General features: G+C 42.9%; 1 protein-coding gene across 1 annotated transcript; it reads right to left on the reverse strand.

Annotated features, from left to right (window-relative positions):
• Positions 1-1,518: 1,518 nt before the first annotated feature.
• On the reverse strand, positions 1,519-11,407 carry LOC150062489 (arylacetamide deacetylase-like 4 family member 1). The gene is made up of 4 exons (XM_090333917.1): positions 11,240-11,407; positions 8,302-8,518; positions 7,296-7,359; positions 1,519-2,293 (listed from the first exon to the last, which is right to left on the reverse strand). Exons 1-4 carry the CDS (start codon positions 11,405-11,407, stop codon positions 1,519-1,521), a joined length of 1,224 nt encoding a protein of 407 aa, XP_090190043.1.
• Between the last annotated feature and the right edge of the window lie 6,818 nt (positions 11,408-18,225).

Consider the following 18,225-nt stretch of genomic DNA (forward strand, 5'->3'; position numbering starts at 1 on the left):
CTTGATTGAGAACTTGATTAGATTGAGAGATGTGTGAGAGTTCAGAAAAGAACATTTTTCTTTCCTCTGTGAGTATGTTTCCAGAGAGGATTAAAGGGAAAAGACCCATAATGAATTTGGCATGCAATATTACACAGAAGGTAAACTCAACAAAAAAGAAGAAAGCAGAAATCCAGGGGGTGTGGATTCTCCTTTCTCTCTCTCTGCCTTTCTCCATCTCTCCCTCTCTGTCTGTTTCTTCTCCTGCTTCTCAGTTGCCATGATGTGACTATCGTGCTATATCCTCTCCACCACATCTGATTCAACTCTGAAAAATCTGAAGCACATAGAACCCATTTGATGGTTTAATGCTTGCATAGTTCTTTGGGCATTTGTTATAGGGATTAAAAGTGTGATAAACACAGTACTGGTACCCAGAGATTCAATGCTTGCACAGAAGAGGCCCTCCAGCTGCATCACTTCCCTGCATCAGGACCACAGTGGTGCTGGGCTCTCCCAGATGCACATCCTGCAGATGGGCCATGCAGTGACTGCTGGAGCTGACCAGCATGCAGTGAGAGGTTCCCATCCCTCCTCTATGAACAGAGAGAATGACCTGGAGAAGCAAGGACTGTGTTCTCTGTAACCAACTGCAGGAGGCTCTCCTGAGAAAGGCGTCTGCACCTGACTCCCTGGGGATGGACTTTCACATCCCTCCAGACTTCCCATGGAAGATGGCCCTGAGAGCCTGACTCTTGGGAGTCAGGGGTCTGCTTTGGGGTTCTGATTAAAGACTTGAACTCCACAAAGCTCGAAACTCATCAGAACTCATCTTTACTGCCCATCTCTCCTCACTTGCCTCCTTGTCTGTCTTTCCTCTAAAGCCCTCTTTGAGTCGTCCAGCCCGGGGGTGACCTGTTCCTCAGGACAGCAGGAGGGAATGTGAGGTGAGTTTAGATTGACAGGTGACCTTGACTTCAGGAGCAATGAGGTGACCCTATCTTGAGCAAGACTGTGGCCCCGGAAAGCTTTGTCATCAAGAGTGTGGATTCACCCAGTGAGAGCATGACAAATAGGACACATTTATTCTGCACAGATCTATAGGCTAAAAGAAAAAGAAATACCAAACCCAAGGGCATCTTCTCTTCCTTTGATAATCATTCTCTGAAGGGGAATGGTATAGAATGGTGCCCCTGAGACCCTGGACATTGTGGGTACGGAAGACAGATTAGACTTCCATGCTCAAGAAGCCAGGTAACCTTTATTCTCTCATCCTCATGATCTTGACCATGCATTCATTCAGTGTTGGAGTTGTGGAGCTGTAGTGGAGTTGTTGAACTCCACTAAGGCTGATGGAGAGACCATCTAACCTCATCTTACTCAGGGCTTCTTCAGAAGTACCATTAATATTTCTTTCTGGCTATTTGGTATTTCTTCTTGTTTTTTTTCTCTATTCTCTGTTTTCAGTGCAGCAAATGGAACCCAGGGACTTAAGCATTCTAGGCAAATTCATTGCCACACCAGAATGCCACAAGGCCATCATATTCCACATAGGTATGTGACTAGAACATTCATAATTTTTTCAGCACAAGGGAAATAGAGAAGCATGCTATCAAATAATAGTGTACATCCATGGAAACCATCTTCTGCATGGAACCAGGTCACAGGGACCCCCTGATCTTCCAAGCGCTTCTTATACAGCAGGCCATCATCTCGGAGGATGTCCCACTCACAAGTCACCACCAAGGCCTCAGGAAGCTGAGCCATAATCTGGTCTTCTGCCAGGATTGGGGCATTGGCTACCTCGAAAATGTGTCTGGTTTCCAAATAGGCAGCCTCATTAAAAGGTGCGTGAAATTCACCTTGGTAGTATTTCTTTCTGAATCTTTCAGGAAGATTGTCAGAGCTCAACCACTTCTTATACTTCTCCCAGATATGGGCAGGAATACAAGCACCTTTCAACAAAGCATCTTTCCAGGAGGAGTCAATTCTCAAGTATCGACAGACACACATCATCATGATGTCTCTGGTGAGAAATGGGAAATTTGTGTTCTGGGGAAATGAGGGTAGCTGAAAATTGATGAACTGGACAGCAGGGTAGACCAAGATCTGAGCCCGGAGCTTGGGAATATCAGTTCTGCCCACCAAGGCCTGGGTGATGAAAGCCACAGCGGTAGCTCCAATACTGTCTCCAGAGACCACCACCCGAGATGGATCCACCCCATAGAGTTTGAGGGACTTCAGAAAGTGGATGGTGGCATTCAGGCAATCCTGGAGGGAGACGGGGTAGTGGTAGTGAGGAAGCTTGCGGTACCTGTGGAGGAAAAAGGAAACCCAGCACCTCAGTGAGCATGAGTGTTAGAAGAGGCCATGTGCACAGTGCCTTCTTCCCCATTAACCATGACCACCTCACAATGTGTCCTAACAACAAAAGAGGCTGATGGCTATTTCTTCTACTTGTGTGTACAGAGAATCTGTTTAGAGTCAGAGTGGCTGAAGTTCTCCCTCAAACCCCATATCTGCTTCCAGAGATGAACAAACCTACACACAGGATGCTGCTACTTCAAATGCCTTGGCTATGGAAACAGAAAATAAGAGGCAATTGAAACTGCTGGCGGTCCCACTGTGTGTCAGCAGGGGTGGGGAGGGAAGGTTTAGGTCAAGGTGACATCGCTGTGGTCATAGAGGAGAAAAGAGGAATGGAGAGGAGGTGGTATACGAGGAAGGAGAAGGTATTCCTGAGTTGAGGCATCTCTCAGCTGTCTTCTCCCGACTTGCCCTGTGGTAGCCATCTGCCCAGTCTGAAGCTTCTTTTCCCCTGAGTAATTCCAAAGCTGTCCATCCATGTGCTCTGGCCCACGGCCAGATCTTTGCATGGATCGGCTATCATCACACACTGTGTATCTCCTCAGAAGGCATCGGTGCAGTTGCTCAAGCACACCTTTCTGTGGTCCTTGTTTAAGGGATCTTCATTTTCTACAGGGATTTTGGGGTCATGGACTATAGGGTTGGAAGCTCAGACACCATGCTAGCCCATTAGGATCAGGTCTCCACACTGGAAAGAGTTTGTTCTCCCTGACATATTCAAAATTGTATACTGATGCTTAATGACTTACTGGAGTCCTAAACCTGCATTGGCTCCTCATGTAGAGGAAATCCAAATGGAATGAGCCTATCAAAGATGCATAAAATAACGGTCTTTTAAAACGTTTTCTCACGCCCTTCTCTAAACTTCATCATATTGACTTTTGGTGATCATTTGGAATTAGCTTCAGAATCATATTGACCAGTGGCTACTGCCTCTTTTTGCAATCCAATGATCCCTTGGCTTCTAAAAGAACAGAGATTTATTTTTAGTTCTCCGTGTTCATCTCTATATTAATGGCAGTTGGTAGTAGGTGAGTAAGTAGGTATGCAGGTAGGGAGGTACCTAGATAGGTAATGGAACGAGGAAATGACTTTCAGTAGGTGTTAGAGGAAGTGAATGTCATCCTGTAGAACCATTGTCTTACCAGTGAATGGGTCGTGGGCAATGAACTTCAGACACTGCTGATTCCCTACATCTTCAGTCATATTTCCACTAAGAGATACGCTACACTGAATGTCAAGGTCAGCTTTTTACATTGCCTTTGTGGGTCTAGGCAAAGTTTTACGATATTGATTTGGTTTCCTTTCTTTTTCAGTCCTCAAGGATATTATCAGACGTTTTGTATCCTTGTGAAATTTACTAACACTGCTTTGGATTATGGGATGTTCTTTGGGTTCATTTACTAAATAACTCTTCAGTATTTCCTAATAGCTCAGTCATTCTACAGTTTGGATGGAAGGCCTTCTTGGAAAGGCTCATTTCTCCAAGTCTTGTTTCCTACTTGGTAGATCCAATCATGTGAGACCTTTGGGTCTGTTGTTTTCATAGTCACTTATAAGACCACACATTAATTTGTGCCTGAAGGACACCCAACTCCACCTAATTTCCCACTTCATGATCACGTAAAAGTACTAATAAACACCTGTTGGAAAAAATATAGATTTGTCGGCAAAATAAAATTTCACTTCATGGCACATCATATGCAGTGAACACTGCTAGGCTTTTCTGAAGAGAATTCTGGGGAAAACCTCACTAGACTTAAGCTTAAGGCCTTATGTATATAATACATTAATAGAATTGTAACAGACTGTATTGCTAGGAGAGGCCCATAAATAACTATTATATTACCTCCACCTGCCCCTAGAAATGTCTCAACACAAGGCTTCCTTCCTGTGGGAGGGAGTATCCACCCTCTTCCTCTGCCTAAACCAGACTTAAATTATACCTTCCCAAATTCTTCTGGGCCTTGCGTATCTCTTGCTCAGATTCACTCCCTACCTATGGTGAATCTCCTGCTTACTCTCACTTCCCTTTCTCCTCTAGAAACTTGTGCTCATCTCATTACTCATGTGTTTGTTGTTGGCTTTTTTGTCTCATCTCTTTCTACTTGAACTCAGAGCTGACCCTGAGATTCTTTTGTTCAAAGTTAGTATTCTACCACCTGAGCCATATTTTTGGAAGCTAATTGGAGATAAGAGTCTCAGATATTCCCATCAGGCTATCTTGCAACTTCTGTCCTCATATCTCAGTCTCCTGAATAACTGGGACATGTTGGGTTGTTCAATTCATCGCAGGAGTTTTTGTGAATCTAGAATGGACCAACACACACACCAAATCACAGTCAGGTCATTTGATTGTGAGGGCTCTAACTTCAACAATGGATGAAGCACAGAATAACCTAAGATCTGTTGGTATTATTGAGCAGGGGTGGTTTTGAACATACAGGTCTGTGAAAGGAATATGGAAAACTTTGTTATAAAAGATGGCAAGGCTACCAAATGCTGTAAATATAGGAAGTTAGGTGATTTGGGAAGAAGCCCTGAAGAGAGAAGCTCTCAAGGCTGATGGGAAAATGCTCATGAGGTCTCAGGTGGAGACATGATTCTGTTGGGAATTGGACAAAATGCCATTTGTGTGACATTATGGCAAAAAAATACCTTTACAATTTGTCCATACCTTGAGACTTTTGGGGAGATAGAGACAAATAGAAACAAGAATGCCGAGCTGGAAAATTTAAAATCAACACAATTTCCCAGATAATTACTGTGCTAAAACACTTGGGAAAAGAGAGCATGGTTGTTAAAGAGAATAGGTAAATAAGAGGAAACAACCACTCTTAAGGAAACAATAAAGATCCCTTGAGAACATTTCAGGAACTGGCCAGACCTCATCTCCCTTAGGTGATCAACTGTGTATAAAATTTTATAGTTACTCTTAAGCACCTTCATTCCATGTTCCTTCTAGGAGGTTATTTCCTCAGAATCATTTTACCATGCTCAGTAAACCATGCACCCAGTGATGAATGCCACAGGGTCCACAGAGGCCCAGCTACCCCATGAGCTGTTCATAGACTGTTGTTGGCATCATCCAAGACTACTTGGGGTAGAGATTTGAAACAGAAGCCTGAGATGCTGGCAAATCGGGGCAGTGTTGAGGTCCCTGCAGGCAGTCTTTGAGATGGGTGATTGGTGGCCCAAGGTATGAGGATAAAGCCTGTGTTGCAATGGAAATGCAAGTAGTTGATGATACAGGGAAATGGGGTCTATGCTAAGTAAATGTGCAGGCAGTGACACAGCCAGCTCAGCAGAGAGCAAGTTGGATTTTAATCTCACGGCCCACAGGAACATTTGGACATCACGCCACACAACCATTTGCTCCAGATGGCAGAAAGGGAACTACATGACTTAATGTTTTCCCAGCTATGTTTTATTCGTGTTCTGATCCCTTTCTTGCTCTGTAACTCCATCCTCCCCTTTTGCAATGGGAATGTTTACTCTGTCTCATTTCATCTCGAAGGAATTTAACTTGCTTTGAACTTTTCAAAGACCAACAGATAGTAATTGACTTTGAGTCTCAGAAACTAATTTGCACTTGAACTTTTGAACAATTTCAGAACTAGTAAGATTTGAAGTACTCTTTTACATTAGGAGATGGCTAGGTGACCTTGAAGTCCATAGCAGAATATTGTTGTTTAGATATGATGTATCCTTTAAAAAAAAAAACAGAAAGAAAAAGAAAACTTCATGGGTGAATGCTTGTTCCATAGTTGGTAGAACCAATATTAAAAGGTGATAGTGGAATGGGGGAGCTAAATTCGCCAGATGAAAGAATCGACTGATAAATTAGTAATTTCAGGGTAGGATGTGGACATAACAAGACGTAGGTGCTAACTGGGGAAAGCAGGTTACTGTGTTTGAATGGTGTCATATTTCTTTTGCTTGCTTGCTTGCTTTCTTTCTTTCTTTTTTTTTTTTCCTTGTGGGTCATGGGGCTTGAACTCGGCCTGGGTGCTGTCCCTGAGCTCTCCAGCTCTAGGCGACCACCCTATCCTTGAACCCAGCCCCACTTCTTAATTTTTAGAAGTTAATTGGAGATAAGAGTCTCAGGTCCTGAACAAAAGTCTTATAATAAGTAATTGTTGTCGTTAATGTACTATGTTATCTCTTATCTCTTTTGCTGTCCCTTGGTTATCTCATATTGTTACAGAATTTTACCTTGTTATCAGATATATTGTATATATGCTTATTTGGTTGTTTGAAATCGAATAGGGAAGGGAGAAAAACAAGATGAGGGACTGGGGTGGGGGGAGGGAAATGGAGACAAAAACATGATAAATGTATCAATGTATGTGAAGCAATTATTATTACAATAAAAATATATGAATAAAAAGGAGCCTCAGGTCCTTTTGTCCCGGGCTGGCTTGGAACCTTGATCCTCAGATCTCAGCCTCCTGAGTAGCTAGGATTACAGGCATGAGCCACCGTGCCCGGCTTGAATGGTGCCTTATTTTTGACCCCTTCCTGTCTCTTTCTCCTTCCTGACTACAGTTATGTGAACATCTTGACTCTGCCCTGTCCTCCTGCCACGATGCTGACCTACCTCTCCAGAGGGACATAGCAATAGAGCGAGATAGCCTGGCTGGGCTGAACCTCTCAAATAGTGAGCAAAACTATAATCCTGCTTCTCCAAAAGATAATTTCCTCCTGTGTTTGTTAAAGTGGTGAAAAATAGAAGTACATATTCTTGTATTTTCTTTATTTACTCTAGCAGAGCTCCTCCTTGCATGCCCAGTGATGGTGATCCTTTTGCACACTTCTGGTGTCCTGTGGCACTTGCCTCTGTCTGGGAGTGAGTGTGTAAAAGACACCTGTTGTCAGGACTCCTCTAGCCTATCCATAATCCTCCAGACTACCATGGCTGCTACTCCCTCCTCTCTTACTCCACTTACCCCACGAGGAGCAGCACTGAGTCTGTCTTCTTGGCCAGGAAACTGCACATATGGTGGTAAAGATCTGCAAGACAAGAACAAGCCAGTGTTGGGCATGCTGGGGACCTAGCACTCCCCACCACAGCCCCAGGGTGAGCAGCCGCTGGTGTAGGGTTGTGGGTGGCATACTGTCTGGGTCCTATTCCTGTTCCTTTGGAAATGACACTGTGAAGCTCTGGGTAGCAAAGCCAGATACTTATCTAGAGTTTACCATGCATGGAGGCTCAATGGACCATAAGGTTCATCTACTTTTTTATTTTTTATTTTTTTTTGCCAATTATGGGGCTTAAACTAAGGGCCTGAGCACTGTCCTTGGGCTTTCTCAAGGCTAGAGCTCTACCACTCAAGCCACAGCACCATTTCTGCCTTCTCCTATGTATGTGGTACTGAGGAATCAAACCCAGATCTTCATGCATGCTAGGCAAGCACTCTACCACTACGCCAAACTCCCAGCCCATAAGGTCCATCTTCTGCAATGTTTATTTTACAGTTGGACAAACTGAGACCCCAGAAGGCTTAGGCATCTGAAGCTGACAAAGCCAGCACTAAGGAGTTTGGATTGGGAGGGAGGAAGATGAACAATTTTATATATGCACTGTGGTGAGGAAGCAGGTGTGGCTGGATCTGCCACTTGATTAATACAGTGGTTTGTCCAGGTTTTAGAAGGCAGGGAGCTTATGACAAAGGTGGTCATGGGAAGGAAGGGAGGACTCACAGTGACGTCTCTAGAAGAGCCTTTCAGGAATCCCCGACCCCTACCAGGAGTGAGGGACCACACAGTGGAGAACACTGCCAGGAAGCTGCATCCCCACCCATGGCTGGGCGCCTCGTCTCTAGCTGCTCGTCCTCCACCAAGCTCCAGCCACTGCTGGAACTGGGCCTCCCAGAAGGACACTGGCCAGCTAGACGAGGCTGATGGTGATGAGGCCCTTCCTCCCTGACCACACGCCACAGGGAATCACTTTACCCAGGCCGCCTATCACTGCGCCCCCTCCATGGTAGAAGATGATGCCTCGACGAGGGCTGGAGGACACTGCCTTAGGCCGGAACAACCTCACATTGATTGTCCCGAATCGCAGGTTGGTCACCAGCACGTTGGGGTCCTTTCTTACGGGCAGTAGGCGCTGTAGAAATTGACAGAAGCCGGGCATGGAGCAAATTCTGAGCTTCTCAAGTATACACCCCTGGAGGAGAGTTGGAGAGAACGTTGAGCTATCTTTTCCATATTCAGCTCTGTTAGACATTTTGAAGCCAGGGTCAGGCAGTCGGTGTGCACACGGCTGCATGTGCAGATGAGGTCCTCAGTTCCTCCTAAGGCTTATGGATATGGGAGCTGGTCATGGTGTTCTCACAACTCAGAAAGGTGAAACCCAAGGAAAGGCAGCCATGCGTTCTCATCAGAAACAATTTCTTGGCACATCCATAGCAAACACCCCGGTCTACTTGCCTTAGATCAATGCTGATTCTTTTGTTGTTGTTGTTGGTCATGGGACTTGAGCTCAGCCTGGGCACTGTCCCTGAGCTCTTCAGCTCAAGGTTACTGCCCTACCCTTGAGCCAAGCCCCACTTCCTGTTTTCTAGAGGTTAACTGGAGATAAGACTCTCAGTTCCTTTTGTGCCCGGGCTGGCTTTGAATCTTGATCCTCAAATCTCAGCCTCCAGGGTAGTGAGGATTACAGGCGTGAGCCACTGCACCTGGCTTCATACACCATTTCTACCAGACTGCCTCTGACTGCTTGGTTAAAATAGAGCCTTTCCTTCTTTATTGACTCATTTCCTATACACACATGTGAGAAAAGTCACAGTTTTTAGTCCTAATACAATTGTTAGAGGCTTCTTTTTCCACAGAGTCCACTGTGAAGATGAAGGCTGAACATGGACTTGTTCCAAACTCAGGCCAGCCTTCACAGCCATGGTAGTTGTAAGCCGTGAGTGAAGGAGCTACTGCTGCCTCGCTCGCCCTTAAGATTTACTACACCTGTCCTGGCAGTTCCCTTTTCCACACAGCAGAAGAACCTTCCAATAGTCAGGGTTTTGTGAGTGCATGGAAATTTGCACAGAAAGAAGTTTACAAAGACTAGTTGCTTTTTCCATGATTTCTTCACCATCTGCTCTGTTCTTGACAGAGATAATGGGATGCTATAACGTTGATGAAGGAATTTTGGAGTTACTCGGATGCTGCGGTAATGTTTAGTTATAGGAAATGCAGTTTGGTAGCTATAAAGTTCTTGCTATGATGGTAAATCTGCTTTCTGATCAGCTAAACCAGCTGAGGCTGGGCCTCAATTGGTGAGTTTGGTTAGTAAGGTCTCACATAAGTTTATTATCACATGAAAATTGTAGTATGGAGTCTGCTTCCTTTTGAATTTCTATATGGCCTCCTATCTCAATAGAGGACACCAAAGACCCAATGGGTCCTCCAGGCTTTCTAATGTTCCTAATAGCACTTATAATCTCAAGGCAGTGATTGTAGACTAATTCAATATGGAATTTTCCCTTTCCTTATGTATCAATTTATATTAATGTTTACATATACATACGTACAATATAGAGAGATATGTAAACAAACTATATTCTATAAATATCCCTTAGATCTACCATAACATAATTTTCTGCCACCAAACTGTCTTCTACTTTCTTTGTCTTCTCTACACCTTTATAATAATTCTACAGGATGGCATTTGATCTATCATGCCTAATAAATTCCTATGGTTTAGAAAAATAGCAATCTGCAAAAGAAAATGAATATTCATTGGGTTCTGGAGGTTTATGCTTCTACTCTCAATTACTTAAGATGCTGAGATGCAGAAAATCAGCATTGCCAGCCTGCATAAGCAGGAAAACCTGGAAGACTTTTTTTATTCTCCAATTAAACAGGAAAATGGTGAACTAAAATAGTGCAACTCATATGCCGCACCAAAACACATGAACAAGGAGGCTGAGTGTGGGTGTGAGGCCTTGAGTTCTGAGCCAAGTACTGCCACATTAATATATTAAAGTATTAACATCATACATTAAGTCTTGTGGTTGTATGGCTTGCTTGAGTTTCAAAACACAGGACAAATGCTATTAGATTACAGAAAACATTTTCATCTCCCCAGTATTGTGAAGGAATTTCACTGGTAGCAAACTCTTGCCCTGAAGAGTTTTATTTACAATGTTATTATCAGGCTGACGTAAAGAGGGGTTACAGTTATTTTCATCAGGTAGTGAGTATATTACTTCTTGAACATTATTACCTTGTCCCATGTTTTTCAATTACTTCCCCCCACCACCCTCCCAAGTTGTAAAGTTCATTTCCAATATATTGCCTTGTGAGTATGGCTGTCATCCTTTGTGCTTGTCTCATCATCTTGTTTTTCACCTTCCCTTCCCTGATTCAGATGAACAAATAAATGTGTATACAATACACCAGGTGAGAGATTTTAGACTTTGGTTCATAACTGCTGGTTCCAATCTTCCAAGACAGAACAACAGCCACAGGCTCGTAGAGTCTCCCTCATCTAACTAAGCCTCTTTGCTTATGGAACAGAACGTATTTTACCCAATCAGGTGTGGACTGCCTCACCCATGCTGTCTTGCAAAGACAGGGCCTTGATCCACTATACCAATTCATTATCTGACTCAAAAAGACCATAGATTCTCTCTTATTAGAACCTACTCTACCAGTTCCTTCTGTTTACTGTCTGTCTGGTGAATGAACATAGAGAGGCAAGGCTAATTTTCACGGCAACCATGCTTATCCCTTCCTTCTTCAGTGAGCCCACAGCAAGATGTTTGGCATATTTCAGTGACTAATGTACAGTAGCCTGTACTGTTGGACTATGTGGCTTTTTGCAAAATACTTTCCCAAGGCCTCACTTCTCACTACTCAAGCTTGACACAATAATGAAAAACAACTTTACCCAAGTTATTATCAGTTGGGAGGCACAGTACAGAATCCGAAACTTCACTTTGTGGACGATGGCAGGAGGAACATCAGTAACTACAAATTTTCCTATGAGAATCCACAAGTTGAAGCCCAGAAGCAGGGTGCAGCCAATAGTGAGAAGCATCGCCAACAAAGCCATCATGGTGCCCTTCTTCCTTCAAAATGGGCTGAGAAACTCATGCCACCAGGAGAAGGTCGAAAGAAAATCTGTTGCCCACAGAACCAGGCACTTTATAACTTGCAGCCTCTGACTCACCATCACAGATAAAGGCTTTGCCACATTGACTGGGGGAAAAAAAAAGAGCTTGCATCAGATCCTGGCCTGGAGAAGTTCTGGCCCAACATGTGTGGTGCCCTGGCACCTGGTCCAGGTCAAGGCTGTGTATTGTCACACCACCCTAATATTCTGCAGTCTGCTTAGGAGAGGAGCAGATAGTGCCTATGGGGCTTCTGTGAAATGTTGCTAAGCCGTGGCAGGGCTGCTCAGAGACTGGAAAATTATTGAGCAGATCCTGTCAAATGTCTCTATTCTCAGTTGGAAGATCAGAGATTAGCAAGGTTGTCTGTGTCCCACAGTAAAGGAGGACAAACAACCACCAGTCTTTCTCTTCCTCCTCACTTCCTTGATATGCTAAAAATCAAAACTAAGCTCCCAATTAGTCTTTATATTAGGGACCTGGTGCATTCTCATAATTTGACCTTGCTGATCCAAAAGGGACAGCCCTTTCTAGCTTTGAGAAACAGCAAACAATCCATCTGTGAATACACTTCTCATGTACAGTCCAAGAAGTGCAGACTCCACACACTTAACTACCAATATTCTTGGCTTCTCAATGCTAACAGTCTACCTGCCATGACTATTCAGTGACCAGAGCCTACATACACAGGCAACATTTTTTTTGGTTCACTCAAATCATTTCTGCCATCCAGTGGTGAATCTGGTGACCCAGCCCGGCTTTTGTCTTCCTGTGGAAACACTATCTAGAGTTCTAAACATGTTTCTTTCTACCTTTCTGCCTCTTGAGCAGTCATTGCTTCACTGCTTGTGCCTTCCCCGGGTAACAATGCCCCGCTCATTGGAACTGTGAAGAACAATGCACATTTTCAATGGAAATTAAATCCTGAACCAACAGCCTTATTCAATCTCACATTGTCTAGTAATAAACTCAGTGGCTGGTGGTTTAGCTCAAGTGAGGCTCTTTGCTCAGTCCTCAGCAACTGACACACAGATTTATCTTTACCTGGGTGTCTTCTATTAGAAACACAAGAATATTCATTTGTGACAGCGGGCCGGGATGTAATTTCTTTTTGTTTTAGATTTTTTTTTTGCCAGTCCTGGGCTTGAGCTCTGGGCTGAGCACTGTCCTTGGACTTTCTCAAGGCTAGAGCTCTACCACTTGAGCCACAGCACCACTTCTGGCTATTTTTTCATATGTATGTGGTACCAAGGAATCGAACCTGGGTCTTCGTGCATGCTAGGCAAGCACACTACCACTAGGCCAAACTCCCAGCCCCTGTAATTTCTTAATAACCATATAGTACATTGTCCTCACCCTAAATATCCTAACATTCTACCTCTCCATTTTCTGATTTATGAGGTATTAGAATAGAGGAATCACTTCTTCCTTACTCTTAAAAAGCAATAAACTCAGTTCCTTACTTTACATCCTAATGGAGTAGCATCAGAAATGCTAAGAAGATTTCTTTAATAGTCTCCTGAAATAGAAAGGGAAACACAAAGAAAGATCTGAGTTCGACTGCCTTCATTCTCTGGTCTTCCCCAGGTCCTTATTCTGAGTCCCAGGTGTCCACATCGGAAAACTTAGGATTTGGATATGAACTATCCCTGAAGACCAAAGTTGAACTCTTGCTCCACAATTGGTTGTTCCAATGATTGAACGGTGCCTGGATTATGAGTGCTCTGATGATGCATAACTCAGCTGAAGGATTAATAACCTGATGGCATTCTTTAGAAATGGTATTAGTCGGGTCTTATTTGGAGAACATAGGTCACTGGATGTGTATTATAAAATGCTCGCTTGCCCCTGGCCCTTTCCCAGCACCGCCCAGTGCTCTGTATTTTGGTTATCAAGATGTCATCACCTTTGCTCTATCAACCTTCCTACGACTATGATGACCAGCTTTACAATAAACACAGTAAAGGTAATCTTGAGCCCAAGCACCTGTGCCTGGGAAGGTGAGGAATATTATTGGGTCTGAGCAAGAAGACAGAGGCTATTGAAAAGGCCAGTAGGTCTGGGGAGGTGAGGGCTGTCTGGCCAAGCTTGGGTGAATTGTCCTGCCTGTGTCAAACAGTCTACACACACCTGGTATAATAGGGGAGGAGTCCATACTTTCTATTCCATCTTTAGGTCCATGAGATTGAGCCAAGAGAGGAGAGGTAAGTCTGTCATATAGAATCTTTGGATAGATAAAATGATTTGGCTGGGAGAGGAAACTGGGAAAGAGATTGGTGGTTGTCTTTTCTGGCTACTTCCAGCTCACACTGGGCAATCATTTTAGGTATTGGTCTCCCACTGGGTCATAGGTTGGTTAGGCCTCTTCTGTGTTGAGGAGCTGAGGGTCTTGGGGCCAGATCTCATCTCTGCTAAGGGTTTGGCATCCTACAGACATGAGGAACTCTGCTGCCCTCTGGGATGTGAATGTGTGCATGTGTTCCTAGAGGAAATCAGAAAGCCATTTGACAAGACGAGGTCCTATGGATATTATCAGTACAATAGAACATTGGACCCACAAATGGCAGAAGGAAGCATGGCAAAGGAAAACCTGGATGACTTGGCTAGTTCCAGGAAGTCGTTGAGTTGTTAGAAAATGTCCATAGCTACTTCTGACTGATTAACATCTGGCAAGTGGTGAGTGCAGAGCTTGACGACGCAGACAAAAGCTGGTGCTGGATTGCAGTGTCCAAGGGATCTGTAGGATATCTTGATCATCACCTGAATTTGGAGCAGCCTGGGCTCTAGAAAGTCCATGAGACTCTTATCTCCAAACAATCACCAGAACACCGGAAGTGGGGCTGTGGCTCAAGGGGTAGGACAGCAGCCTTGACGGAAGAGCTCAGTGACAGTGCCCAGGCCCAGAGTTCAAGCCCCACGACCAACAAAAAATAAATGAAAAATATGATAAAGATATAGATATAGATAAACATAAATATATCTAATTAGAGATCAAAAGTTCACTAGGCACTGATCTCCAATTAACTCCCTAAAAATTTAGACATGGAGTGGTGGAGCAAGTAGTAGAATGTTAGTTTTAAGTAGAAATGTTTAAGAACAGTGCCCAGGCACTAAGTTTAACCCCAGGACCTACACAGACACACACACACACACACACACACAAACACACATATCCACTTTAAAATACGTGTGCATTAGCATGCCAAAGGAATACAAAGACAAGGCTGAGTCTCCAGGCTCAGAATTAGTCTGTTGGAATGATTTTTTTATTAAAAGATTTTATTCAGAAAAGCATATGAGAAAATGTTCATCATCTGTGGTCATAAAGGAAATGCAAATAAAAACAACCCTAAGATACCACCTTACCCCAACAAGAATGGCCAAGATTCTGAACTCAGACAATGACAGTTGTTGGCAGGGTTGTGGAGAAAAGGGAACCCTACTACACTGCTGGTGGGATTGTAAACTAGTTCAGCCACTCTGGAAAGCAATATGGAGGTTTCTTAAACAACTGAAAATTGACCTTCCCTACGATCCCACCATACCACTTCTGGGCATCTACCCTGAACATCATAATCCAAGATATGATAAGGTCACCTGCTCAGCTTTGTTCATCTCTGCACTATTCACAATATCCAGGTGATAGAAATAATCCAGATGCCCTACTGCAGATGAATGGATACAGAAAATGTGATATAGATATAGATATAGATATAGATATACAATGGAATTCTACATAGCCAACAGACAAGATAAAATAATGGCATTCGCAGGGAAGTGGATGAATCAAGTTGAGTGAGACAAGTCAAGACCAAAGGAACAAAAGGCACATGGTATCCTTAATATGTGGCTATTAGATCCAAATAGTACAAGAGCTAGGACTCAATATTTGCATACCCAATGCTATGGACATGGTATGGGAAATATAAACATAACTATGTAGACATAAAAACCTATGACTCTATAGACATAATGTTTTATTTCATAAATTAATATGTATCTATGATATATATACCCTTAGCCTAATTTTGATTAAGTTCTAAAAACTAAGAGCCAGTGATTGTATGTAGAGATTCCCTTCTTGAACACTTGTTTGTTAAACATGTCATTTGAAATCTGATGTAAAAATCAATATTAATAAATTCTTTAATAAAAATGGGGGAGGGGAAAAATGAGGGGCTGGGGTGGGAGGAGGGAAATGGGGACAAACGCATGAGAAGGGATATCAATGTGTGAGAAGTTATACACTCTCTATCTGGCAAATGTAACTGTAATCCCTCTATATATTGAAATAAACATTTTAAAAAAGATTTTATTAGCACTGATTTTTTACATCATATTTCAAATGCCATGTTTAACAAACAAGTATTCAAGAAAGGAATCTCTGTATACAAACACTGGCACATAAATTTTAAAACATAATTAAAATTAAGCTGAGACTTTCTATGTCATAGATACATATAGCTCTATACACTATAACGTTATGAGGGATTCTGGGAAGATGGCAGCAGTTCAGGGTGAGTCTTTCTGAGCTTTCGTCAGGATACCAGTTTTAGTTAGCATTGTAGCAGAAAGTTTATAGCTAAAGAACGATTCTAAGTAAGCTGTAGTAGCACAGAGACCTCAGTCAGAGAGGAAAAGGTCAGGTAGCCTGCTTAACAAGACAGCTTTGAACCCACACCATGGCGGGGGGGTGGGTCACGACTGTGTTGGCAGTGGCTGCGGCTGTGGACATCTTCATCCTACAGGCTGCAGACATGCAGATCGCAGTAGGAGCCGAAAACCAAGGGGAAGTGTGAGCAGCACCTCACTAAAGACACTCTCACTCCTCACAGAATGGCACTGGGAAGGTACTCCTCCCCCACCAGCTCACAGCAGCGCCATCTTGGTACTGGCAAAGACCCTGCCAGACCAACGAGCAGAGAACTGGAGCCTGGGAAGTGGTGTCAGCAGCGCCATCTCTCAAAAGGGCAAAGAATTTGACCAGTGTCAGCTTAGCCAGGCAATCAGTTCCCTGCCATGGAAGGATCAATTCCTCCCTGGGTAGGGAGGATTTCCTCTGGGGGTGTGGGGGGAAAGCCAGAGGCGGCTCCACCCCAAGGATGCTCCCTGCTGCACTGGCAAAAACAATAGTGGTGCCCCAGGGTGGATCAGAGTGAATTCTGAAGTTCTCCACAGACTCCAGATAGAATACAACTCCATCATCACAGGACATGAGACTTCATAAGGAGACTGGATCCTGAATTCAGTGGACACACAAGCTTCCCCTCCCCAGCCCCCCCAAAAACCTTGAAGATATCTTTTAAATTTTACTACTTTTTTCATTGTGTTATTATTTTTTCATATATCTTTATTGTAATTAATAGAAGGGTTACATTATATTCACCAGATAGAAGGTGCATTACTTCACAAACATTGACACCCTTTCTCATGTCTTGGTCCCCATTTCCCTCTCCCCACCTCCGCCCCTCATCTTGTTTTCCCCCTTCCCTACCCAATTTCAAATAACCAAAAACACATATATACAATATATCAGATATCATTGTTTTTATTTTTACTTGTTCCTTTTGTTTTGCCATTTTTTTCTCCATCCTTCCTCTCCCCCTTTTTTTTTCATTGTGGATCTGTTCACTCCTAGAAACATAGCAACAGCAATTAGTACACATCTCCTTCATTGTGTACATACTTGTTTCAGATTAGATTTTTATTGACTCAGTCCCTTGTTTTTTAACCTTACCATTTCTAATTTTAGTATTTCTTCTTTAAGTACTCATAATTGTGAATTTTTTTAAATTATTGTTCTCTTTTATATTTATTTTTCTCTTTTAATACACACTTTTTATTATTCTTTTTTAAGTTTAATCTTTTTTTAATTTTATTTTTTGTTGTCGGCGTAATGTATAGAGGGGTTACAGTTACCTTCACCAGGTAGTAGGTGCATTACTTCTCACACATTGATACCCCTTCTCATGTTTTTGTCCCCATTTCTCTCCCCCATACCTCCCCACAATCATCTTGTTTCCTCCTTCCCTTTCCTATTTCAAATAAACAAATAAACATATACACAATATGCCAGGTAACAAAGTCAGATATAGTAAAAAATGAGATTAAGCAAAGTGCAACAAAAGAGAAGAGAAATAACATAGAACATTAGAAATAGCAATCACACAAGATAAAGTTCTTGCTTCCATATCCTTTTCACTTAGTCTCATCCTGTATGACCTTATGTACCTAGGTTTTGTGCTATAGTAATCCACTGCTAGGGGAGTCCTAGATGTGTACTAATTATTACAAATGAGGGAAACCATTGAGTCTATGTTCCTTTGGGTCTGGTTTATTTCACTTAATACGATTTTTTTCCCAAGTCTTTCCATTTCCTTACAAATGGGGTGATGTCATTCTTTCTGATGGCTGCATAGAATTCCCTTGTGGAAAAGAACTACATCTTGTTGATCCAATCATCTATTGAGGGTTCCATATCTTTCCTATGGTAAATAATGTTGCAATAAACATCATTGTTCTAGTAGCTTTTGTATGTCCTTGTTTCTGGACGTTTGGGTAAATGCCAAGGAGTGGGATTGCTGGGTGATAGGGGAGCTCTATGTTTAGTTTTTTGAGGAATGGCCATACTGCTTTTCAGAGTGGCTGAACGAGTTTACAGTCCCATCAATAATGTAGTAGTGATCCCTCCTGGCCACATCCCCTTCAGTATCTGTTGTTATTAGATTTCTTGATCATGGCCATTCTAACTGGAGTGAGGTGG

The sequence above is a fragment of the Megascapheus bottae genome, chromosome 6, assembly GCF_031878675.1.
Source record: "Megascapheus bottae isolate mThoBot1 chromosome 6, mThoBot2.hap1, whole genome shotgun sequence".
Classification (NCBI taxonomy): Eukaryota; Metazoa; Chordata; class Mammalia; order Rodentia; family Geomyidae; genus Megascapheus; species Megascapheus bottae.